Here is an 11,504-nt window from a genome sequence, read left to right on the forward strand (position 1 = left end):
CTCATCGCTTTGCTCATCAGGGAGTCACGCTTAATGGCAGCTTGCATTGTGTACTCATCGCTTTGCTCATCGAGGAGTCACGCTTAATGGCAGTTTGCATTGTGTACTCATCGCTTTGCTCATCAGGGAGTCACGCTTAATTGGCAGCTTGCATTGTGTACTCATCGCTTTGCTCATCAGTGAGTCACGCTTAATTGGCAGCTTGCATTGTGTATTCATCGCTTTGCTCATCAGGGAGTCACTCTTAATGGCAGCTTGCATTGTGTACTCATCGCTTTGCTCATCAGGGAGTCACGCTTATTGGCAGCTTGCATTGTGTACTTATCGTTTGCTCATCAAGGATTCACTCTTAATGGCAGCTTGCATTGTGTACTCATCGCTTTACTCATCAGGGAGTCACACTTATTGGCACCTTGCATTGTGTACTTATCGCTTTGCTCATAAGGGAGTCACTCTTAATGGCAGCTTGCACTGTGTACTCATCGCTTTGCTCATACTGCATCACGCTTAATGTCTTAAATAGTCCCTCCCTCTCTGTGTGCTCGGAGCCAAACTCGAGCTCCGGTGAACACACGAACCACCACAGAGAAACTCTGGCGCCTGCCGGCGATAGACTCATCCTCGTCCTCCATGGTGGTTGCGGGGGCGACGGAAACTCTGGCGGTGTTCTGGCACGAGGGCATGCTGGCCCACGACGCCGGCAGCGGCATGTTTGACACGGGCCTTGACCCGGGGTTTCTCGACGTGCTCGAGAAGCATTTCGATGGCGCCGACCGCGTCCGCAACATGGTCTCCATCCTCCGCCGAGGGCCCATAGCGCCCTTCCTCTCTTGGCACTCCGGCAGCCCCGCCCACACCAGCGACCTCCTCAAGTTCCACACCCAAGGTCAGCCCCCAAATCAAATGCAATTCCCTCATGTAAGAACGATGCACCAGCTCACTTTTTAAGTTCACTACAGTTTAAAAGATAACACCATCATCCCCACAGTAATACTATTTAGAGATTAATAACAGAGAAAATTAAGAAAATCTCATACAGATTAAAACAAAGAAAACAAAACATATACAAAAATAAAATGATGGAGGTATTTTTTTACAAAAAATATATTTTGTACAAGTCCGTACAACAAAGTTTCACCACAAATACAATTTAAATATCTCAGTTTCATGCGGGTAACTTCAAACGAAAGCCGAGCTACATTTAACCTTTTATTTGCAAACACTAAACATTGTTTTTTAAAGTTTTAAAAAATCTAAAATAAAATTCTACACATAAAGGGTAGCCCGGTGCATGAAGCTCCCGCTTCACGCGAGGTCCGGGAAAGGGTTAGACCACAATAGATTATTGTACCAGTCTGTCCTTTCAGTTTTTGCAAGAGACTGTTTCCACAACTTAAACCCGAAACTTTTACCATTGCGCCAAGGCTCCCTTTCTTAAGGAACTACTTCATCACAAAAAAACAAATCCCTATAAATTTTACAGTTAATAGTGCATATTTTAAAACTATAAAATTTATCAGATTTTATTAATTTTATGTACCCTAAAATATAAATTAGTTTATATTGATATTTTACACCATTATAGCATACATGGTTGGCTACCTCCAGAATGTTATTTCAGATCTTTAAAAAGTTTTAAAACACAAATTTTGAATCTTTAAAAATAAAGAGCTACATGTAGCTCGGCCTTCAAAACATCACAGTCAGTTTCATATGTGCTTTAAGACTTGTCGAAGATACAAACTCATGTAATTATTTTTAAGGTCCATAGTTGTGTGAACGGTATGTTCAAAAACTACATCGAATCTTGAAATGTTCATACAAGATGCAATAGTTGATATCAAGTTTCATACGTATGAATCTGTAATAAAACCTGTAAAATTTTTGTGTAAATTTTGATAACATGCAAGTTGCATATATAAGATCTAATCCAGAGATAAAAAGGTTCATACAAGTTCAATATAAATTGTCATGATTTTTCAAACATACACACAAGCAAGGGTGTGGGTGTTTTCGTCACCGTTGATTTATTCTCAAGATTCTCGCTCTCCGTGGTAGATAAAAAGTAGCATTCTCTTTCCTCCTTTTATCCGAATATCAAAGTAAAACGAACGGTGACGGATACACACAAACCCATGTATGTAAGTAAAACGACCGGTGACGAAACACACACACCTTTTTTTGAATTGCACGGAACCCGTATTGTTTCAGTCAAGATCTAGAAAAGAAGAAATAATATGTTTCATGGTAGGAACGCATGACCAGGAACTTAGGTCCGTCTCGCCAAAAGAGAAAAAAAATAATTAAAAATTAGAAAAAGAGGTCTAGATCCAAGCCCGCCTTGCCCTGATATGTGGAGTGCTCGAGAAGGGCGCCGACCTCGATGGTCGGAGGCGAGCACCCAAAGTTATTGCGCGTTTCCGGAGGCAAGCTCCCGGGGGCACCACACATGGCAAGATGCGAGCTCCCGAAGGCGCTCCGTGGGGTCGTCCTCAGATGGGCAGCCACCGCGGGCATGCGGTCCGTCGCCACGCATGTCTGTCGGAGAGGGGTGTGACGAGGAGGAAGGAGAGGGAGGAGGCGGGATGGCCATGACGAGAAGAAATAAGAGGGAGGCGGCCAGAGCAGGAGAGAACGCTCCAGGAGGGATGGATTAGGGTTAGAGGGGTCAGGTAGGTCGGTATGGTTATCAACTCTAGGCAGACAGTGCATGAATTTCTAACTCTAGGGAGGAGGGGGCTTAAAAGAAAATGGGGCACAGGCTTTGACTGGGTGGACTTTACACAAATCTCCAACAAAGTAGGGCACAAATAGTGGCGGGGTGCCTTATGACATCTAGCAAATCCGCACTCCACAAAATCATATAACCTAGAACTCGTATCGGTTTGCCAAACTTTTTTTTATAAAGGATATTTTATTATTTAAAAGGTTTAAGCAGTACACCGGCATGTACATAGTTAGGATGAACATAGCCAATAAAATTCAGTTAAACAAAAGATAAAAAAAAGTCGTAATACAAAGTAATCCTCATAGAAACTGTAATGCCATATAAAGGATGGAGGATCGATCTGAAGATTACGCTGTCATCTATGTTGGATAAAAATACCTCTCATCGTGTCCTTCAAACCGTTGTATATATCTCTATAAATAGATCGTGATTCTCCACACGTCGTTGATACGCCCACGAACAGAGTAGCGCCCGTGCATCGGTATATAATCTGCATGACAGGATAATTTTTATCTTTAAAAACCTTCTCATTTCTACACAGCCAGTGTTGCACCCTAATAATTAAGTATATTATACCTGTGATCGCATTGTTTAAATATTTGACAAATATATTAGCAACACTATGTGGCAGGTATAAGTAGATTTACTAGGATGACAGGCCCTATAGATCTAACAAATTTACACTGAAAGAATAAATGTTTGTAGGAATTTGACAAATTTATTTTCTGTGGTTGACAGAATACATTGATGAGCTCGTGCAAGCGGACGCCAGCGGGGGCAAGAAACTCGATAAGACCACTTTCTTGAACCCTGGCTCATGGGGTGCAACGCTTCTGGCTGCTGGAACAACCTTATCGGCGGCGAGGCACATACTAGATGGACGTGGGAAGATGGCCTACGCACTGGTCCGCCCCCCTGGCCATCACGCGCACCCGGATCGTGCCGACGGCTACTGCATTCTGAACAATGCGGGTCTTGCCTTGCAGCTGGCTCTAGATTCAGGCCTCACAAAGATCGCCGTTGTTGATATCGATGCGCACTATGGAAATGGCACCGCAGAACGCTTCTACCAAACAGACAACGTGCTGACCATCTCTCTTCACATGAAGCATGGCTCCTGGGATCCGTCATACTCACATGCGCAGAGTGGCTCAGCTGATTTGATTGGTGAAGGAAAGGGGCTTGGATACAACCTCAACATACCTCTGCCTAATGGAAGTGGGGATGCAGGGTATGAATATGCAGTGAATGAACTGGTTGTCCCAGCAATTGATAAGTTTCAACCTCAGCTTTTGGTGTTTGTTATTGGCCAAGACTCTAGCGCGGTAAGTTGAAGTTATGTATTTTTTCCTACTTAGTTCATCACAACTTATATTCATCAATCTTGCTAGATCATGTGCAGTTGCGCATTCTAACAATCGGAACATATTCGTAAGTAAACTTATAGTTAACACTTGCCATCTTGTGTAAAAAGAAATAGACTGCCTAGGAGGAACTAGGCAACTTTTCTTTGATAGAACAAATATGCATCAACACTTGAATGGGTGGGGGAGAACTCAAACCTCGGTGGCATTCACATCTTCCACCAACTAAGCTACGCTCTGTTACCCTATGTTTGCCATCTTGTATAATATAATGTGAAGATTATAAATACATCATACAAAGCGAAACAACAAATATACAGGTACATATGGGGATGACTAAATTTATGGCAATTAACTTGTTTTCTCTTCGTTAATTTAGGCAATCTATGTGGTGGAACTTTTTTCTTTGAAATGGGGTAAGCCCCGGCCTCAAATGTGGTGGAACTGAAGTTACATATTAATTAACAATAAACTATATTTATCATACATTGGGTGGAAAGTATATACTCCCTCCGGTTCTTTTTAATTTAGGCAAACTATATTTTGTACAACTTTGTATTAAATTCGAGTCAATTAAAAGACACTAGAGGGAGTACTATTAAATTAAAGACGAGCAGTTGTACCTTGAAGATTGAAGTGACCATGTATGCATAGCCTCTTGTCTTAAACTGTATTAATCCTTGTTTTTTTGCACGAAAGAGCTACACGAGTCTGTTGTACAAGTCAAGTAATCGTGAGTATTTTTCATGCAGTTCGATCCACTTGCAAGACAGTGCCTAACCATGGAAGGTTATAGGAGAATTGGAAAAATAATGAGGAGCATGGCTAATCGGCACAGCGATGGGAAAATACTGATTGTCCAGGAAGGAGGTTACAACATCAGTTATTCAGCATATTGTCTGCATGCGACTCTAGAAGGTGTTCTGAACCTTGAAGCCCCATTGCTGGATGACCCAATCGCCTTCTATCCAGAGGATGAGAAATACGCCGTGAAAGAGGTCGACGTCTTGAAGAAATTCTGGAGAGAGTCCATTCCCTTCTTGAAGGACATATAGAAAGGCACACCTCTCTGAAATTGGGACGGTGAACAACCTCGGTTTAAAATAATGCTATAGTCTTCAACTATAGCGGAAAGAAGCAACTTTATATTTCCCGCATCTCCCTCGGCAAAAGACCTGCGTTCTTGGCCGCATAGTTATCGTACATGTCTTGTTCTATGTTTGTCATGCAATGTCAATTGGTACTTGCTGAGTTTCAGTATGCCAATATCTCAGTGTTTAAATAAAGTATGTCAAGATCTCAGTGTTAAAATAAAGTATGCCAAAGATCTCTTGGATCACCACTTATCTGTATGCCTCTAGTCTTGTAAATTTGACATGTGAATTTTATCCTGTAAGAGGAGGTGGTACAGATAAGAAGTCAGAGTTTTTTCCTTGAGCAGTTTGATCATTAGTGTAGAAAGTCTTCAGACATCTGTACGCCAACCATGCAGTGGCAAGTCTTGATCGTGCAGTAAGTATGTTTAGCTATTATTGCCACATTCCTCATCGTTTCAACAGAGCATACTTCTGTTGCGTAATGTCCGTTGAAGGGAGCATATATCTGTCCCAAAAGCAGACAGTGCCACAGAAAAATACTGGAAATAATCAATGTTTTCATGGAAGGAATAAATGACGGCTGGCCTCTTCCTGCCCCCTTGCATCGCATCGTATTGTACCGGCATGGCTGCATATAATTTATCTCAGCTGATCTTGGAATAGCAAACATGTGCTCCGCCACGGTACCTGCATGGCATGCCTTCCTCTTCCGCTTCGGATGTGCCGTGATCAGCTCATTTTCGGCGCGCTCGGCTGCCGGGTGCCGAGGCTGCCTCGGGATCGACGTGTACGCCGACAGCCGGCTGCCCTCGGCGTAGCCAGGGCTGGCCGTCGGTATAGGCTACGCCGACGGCAGCCCTCGGCGTACCTCCTCGGCATCCACTTCCCTCGGCAGAGACACGCCAGCCGTCGGTGTAGGGCTGACTGTTGGTGTACGCCTCCTACGCCGACGGTCACGTGCGACCCTCGGTGTCCGAGCCCTCGGCGCAGGCTGCCGGCGCGCCGTCGCCGTTAATGGAGGGAGTGCCATACGCCGAGGGTAGTTCCCTCGGCATAGCCTGAGACGTGTCACGCGGAGGGAGCCCAGGCCAGAGGCTACGCTGACGGCATGGCCCTGACCACATAGTCAAGCCATGAGGCTACGCCGACGGCTTTGCCCTCGGTGTAGCCCTAACCAAATTTATTTATTTATTTACCAGGCAGGTTTTCAGCTCGTTTCACATCACCAAAATTCACTCAAATTCACATAATAGCATATAATTCACATAATAGCATATATAGTGCAGGGAGCCCAGGTGACATAGGCATCCCCAATGGGCTTGCCGAAGATGGTACCCGGGTTTACTGAAGGCCCACGACCCGAAGATTATGAAGCCCGGAAGCCCAGTCAGGAGATAGTTTGGAAAGATAGAATTGTATTAGGAATATTGACTTGTAACTATTACGGGACGAACTCTGATAATCTCCCGGACTTTGTAACTTGTATATCACGAAACTCTCGGCTCCGCCTCCTATATAAGGGGGAGTCGAGGGACAAAGAAGGCATCGATTTCATTGTCGACACAACCCTAATTTTCATAGTCATCGAGTACTTTTCCGGCTGAACCTTCGAGATCTACTTGCCCTTTACTTCCCTGAAAACCCTAGTCTACAATCTCTAGGCATTGACAAGTCAATACCTTGTCACCAGGCCAGAGGCTACACCGACGGCATAGCCCTGACCACATGGTCAAGCCATGAGGCTACGCCGACGGCTTTGCCCTCGGTGTAGCCCTGACCAATTTTTTTTATTTATTTACCAGGCAGGTTTTCAGCTCGTTTCACATCACCAAAATTCACCCAAATTCACATAATATCACATAATTCACATAATAGCATATACAGTGCACATAATAACATACACATAGGAGTGTAATGTCCAAATACATATAACCCAAGTCGGAATAGTAGTAGCTAGCGCGCGCATACATAGTGCCAGAGGCCGACTACATGAAGGATCCGGGCAGGGTGAATCGGCGAAATGAGAAGCCCGATTTCGAGGTGACGCTCCAGTAGAAGCTGCAGAAGAACCAGCTAGAGAAGGACTAGGAGAACGACCAGGAGAAGTCGCCGGAGAGGCACCAGCAGAACCCTAGTTATATAGGTTTTGTGCTTGACAAATTAAACGCTAGTTTTATTCCGTATTTGTTAAGCCATATTCGTAAAAGTTTAAACCGCCTATTCACCCCCCTCTAGGCGGCATCCGTGTCCTTTCAATTTCCCCCGCCATGGGAACTAGATCCGATCTCGTCCACCGGTAGCCATAGACATCATCAGTGCCTGCAAGATAGGTTACATGTCAGACTTAGTAGAATTAAAGCATCAAACTAGGGGAAACTGAGACTTATCATCGACTTGCGAAAATAAAGATTCAAACTTATTTCTACATACACCATGTGGGCCGTATGCAGCTTCTGGTACCGCGCAGAGGCCTACTGATACTCATCATGACATGCTTCGAATTCAGGCTACAATTCCAGAAACAATGAATCTCATCAATACTTAGCCATGTAGGAACGAAAACCGGAAAGAAGATGAAAATGAGGAAAACTTACATCGTAGGTGGGTGGACGAGGAGGCCGGGGAGAGGCTAGGGGCTGTCAGCGTTGAGGGAATGCTTGAGACGCATGTAGCTCGTGGCTAGGGTAGGCTTGACCGCCTTATTAAGAAAGGGGTAACGACCATGACTACGCCCGCACCCCGACAGTACCAACGACTCCCCGTCGATTGATGACTGCAGAGAGCACACCGTTGGGGAGCCCCAAGAGGAAGGTATGATGATCACAGTAGCAAGTTTTCCCTCAGTAAGAAACCAAGGTTTAATCGACCAGTAGGAGAAATGCGTGACTTCTGAAGGTATTGCTAGCTGACTAGTGGCAGGGCGCACTATCGGCGTCAGCAACAACGTGGAACCTGCCCACAACACAACCAAAATACTTTGCCCCAACTTACAGTGAGGTTGTCAATCTTACCGGTTTTCCTGAACTCAAAGGATTAAATGTATAGTGTGGAAAGAGATGTTTGTTTGTAGTGGAATTAAAGAGAACAGTGTTTGCAGTAAGTAAACAGAACATGATGATTTTATCAGTGTAAAGAAAGGACCGGGGTCCACGAGCTCACTAGAGGTGTCTCTCCATAAAGATAAATAACATGCTAGGTGCCAAATTACAGCTGGGCAATTGACGGAATAAAGACCATACATGACAAGATGATTACTATGGGATTCATTTAGGCATTACAACATAATACATAGACTGTAACCCAACTGCGTCTATGACTAATAATCCACCTTCAGGCTATCATCCGAACCCCTCCAGTATTAAGTTGCAAGCAACAGATTATCGCATTATGCAATATGTGTAAAGTAAACAATAGAATTATCCTTAAACAAAATATTGTTGTTTTCTCCCTAGTAGCAACAACACATCTACAATCTTAGAAGTTATTTCACTCTTCCAGAAAACTAGAGGCATGAACCCACTATCGAGCATAAATACTCCCTCTTGGAGTTACAATCATTTACTTGGCCAAAGCATCTAGTAGCAACGGAGAGCATGCAAGATCATATATAACATATGACAAGTATATAATCAATTTCAACATAATATTCAATATTCATTGGATCCCAGCAAACACAACATGTAGCTTACATAAAGATGATCTTGATCATGATAGGCAGCTCACAAGATCTAAACATGAAGCATAAAGTGGAGAAGACAACCATCTAGCTACTGATATGGACTCGTAGTCCAGAGATGAACTACTCACGCATCACTTCGGAGGCGGTCATGGCGATGTAGAGGCCTCCGGTGATGATCTCCCTCTCCGGCAGGGTGCCGGGAAGAGCTTCACAACCCTCCCGAGCTAGGATCGGCGATGGCGGCCGCGGTGGAACTTTTCGTGGATGGAGGATCGGTTATTTAGGTTTTCCCGAGATCGTGAATAAATAGGCGGAAGGGCGAGGTCGGTGGACGCCTGGGGGGCCACACCACCCCATGGCGCGGCCAGGGGCTGGTCCGGGCCAAGGGCATGTGTGCCACCCCTGTGGTGCCCCTTCGTCTCTCCTCTGGACTCCATCTTCGTTACGGTAAAATATGAACTTCGGCTTTTGTTTCGTCCAATTCCGAGACTATTTCCCGTACAACTTTTCTGAAATACAAAAAAACAGAAAACAGGGACTGCCACTGTGGCATCTTGTCAATAGGTTAGTGTCGGAAAATGTATAAAAGTACAACGAAGTGTAAGCAAAACATATATAAATTGGTGTAAAACAAGCATGGAGCATCAAAAAATTATAGATACGTTTGCAATGTATCAATATCCCCAAGCTTAACTCCTGCTCGTCCTCGAGTAGGTAAGTGGTAACAAAAATAATTTTTGAGGTGACATGAAGCCAACACAATCTTGATAAGTTATTGTAGAAACATTGTGAGCTGGGATCAAAGTACTCTAAACATAGGCATGATAGACATAATTCTAACAATAGAACTTAGCAACTATGTTACAACATGAGAAGTAACTCAAACAAAGGATCATGAATAATTGGGCACTTATAAGCATACAGAAAACATAGCAAAGTGGCACTCAGCTTGTCCTTTATGAAGTAGCAAAACATAAATGTTAGGCCACCTTTAAAGTTCAAAGGGTGACTAATAGATACAAGTAATTTAAGAACAAGCAATATCATAATCATGAATCAACCAATAATAAATTTTGGTATTATGCACATTATACTCAGAATGACAACTTGCTCTCTTAATTGGTGCATAAAGCAAGAATATGAAGACTCAACATAAAAGTAAAAGAAAGGCCTCATGCAGAGGGAAGCAAGATTACTCATGTGTTAGAGCTTTTTATTTTGAATGCAATAGGAGTGTTGAAAATATATTTTGAGAGGTATGCATGTCTTATGTCAACGAATGGCATCAAATTATCTATCATCCTTTCATATAGTGACATCAAGAGCGGCTCCCATGTAGTTCTCCACTGCACACCATTATTTAGGATCTCTCTAGTACATAATGTGCGGAGCATTATTTGTCTATTTATTTATTTTATATTTTATTTGGGATGGGCACCCAGTTGCCTTGCTCTTTTTGCAATATTAAGGTCCATCACATTATTCATGCTAGTCACTAAATGAAGTCATGAAAGGACAATACACTACAAGAAAAGTTCTGATACACAACATCTCAAAATCGTCCGCTGAGGGGTATTTTTCGTCGCCTATGGGCCTAACCCGACGATATGGGTTCTGTTGTGGAAACTGCGTCAGGCAAAGTCCTACGACGATTTTTTCGGTCCGTCGCGCTTGGGCGCCCTTCCGCCATGGAAAATCGGATCGTTGCCCAAGTGTTTCCGGGAGCCCGTTGACCGCCGACGTCATGCAACCGACACGTGGCGTACACCGTTAACCGGCGGCTAACGGCGTTAACCGGCCGAAACCCCGTGGTAGATGGTAGGCCCACACGAGGCTCCGCCACGTCTTAAGCGGCCGGCCCATTAAGTTTGCGGGCCGGGCCAGCCGACTTAGTTTGACCGGTCAACTATATAGCCGGGCCGGTCCATTAGTTACGTGGGCCGGGCCTAACCTCTAAGGTTGACTCGGTCAAAACTTTAATGGGCCGGCCCACTAAGCATGTGGGCCGGGCCGAATGCACTCGTTTGACCGGTCAACGGGAAAAGGGCCGGCCCACAAGACATGTGGGACCCACTTTCCGTTATCGGGCCGACCCATTTACAAAGTGGGGTCCACATTAAAGCAACCGGGCCGGCCCAAGAAGTTAGTGGGCCGGCCCAATTAGCATGTGGGTCCCACTTTCCTCGCTATCGGGCCGGCCCATTTAGTACGTGGGGTCCACATTAGATCAAATGGGCCGGCCCAACAAGCCGATGGGCCGGGCCAAAAGCACCGTGGGTCCCACTTTCCCGTTAAAGGGCCAGCCCATTTAGTATGTGGGGTCCACCATATAGCAAGTGGGCCGGCCCAACAAGATAGTGGGCCGGCCATAAACACGGTGGGTCCCACTTTCCAGCTTAAAGGGCTGGCCCATTTAGTATGTGGGGTCCACCATATAGCGAGTGGGCCGGCCCAACAAGATAGTGGGCCGGGCCAAAAAACTCTGGTGGTCCCACTTTCCTGCTAAAGGGCCGGCCCATTTAGTATGTGGGGTTGATACGTCCAAAACGTATCTACTTTCCCGAACACTTTTGCTATTGTTTTGCCTCTAATTTGTGTATTTTGGATGCAACTAACACGGACTAACGCTGTTTTCA

At 44.7% G+C, this 11,504-nt stretch overlaps 1 protein-coding gene across 1 annotated transcript; it reads left to right on the forward strand.

Moving 5' to 3' along the window:
- The first annotated feature begins 630 nt into the window (after positions 1-630).
- On the forward strand, positions 631-4,062 carry LOC124648593 (histone deacetylase 8-like). Its single transcript, XM_047188323.1, has 2 exons — positions 631-886; positions 3,467-4,062. The coding sequence occupies exons 1-2, from the start codon at positions 631-633 to the stop codon at positions 4,060-4,062; spliced, it is 852 nt and encodes a 283-aa protein (XP_047044279.1).
- Positions 4,063-11,504: the final 7,442 nt, after the last annotated feature.

Source organism: Lolium rigidum, chromosome 4 (genome assembly GCF_022539505.1).
Source record: "Lolium rigidum isolate FL_2022 chromosome 4, APGP_CSIRO_Lrig_0.1, whole genome shotgun sequence".
NCBI lineage: Eukaryota > Viridiplantae > Streptophyta > Magnoliopsida > Poales > Poaceae > Lolium > Lolium rigidum.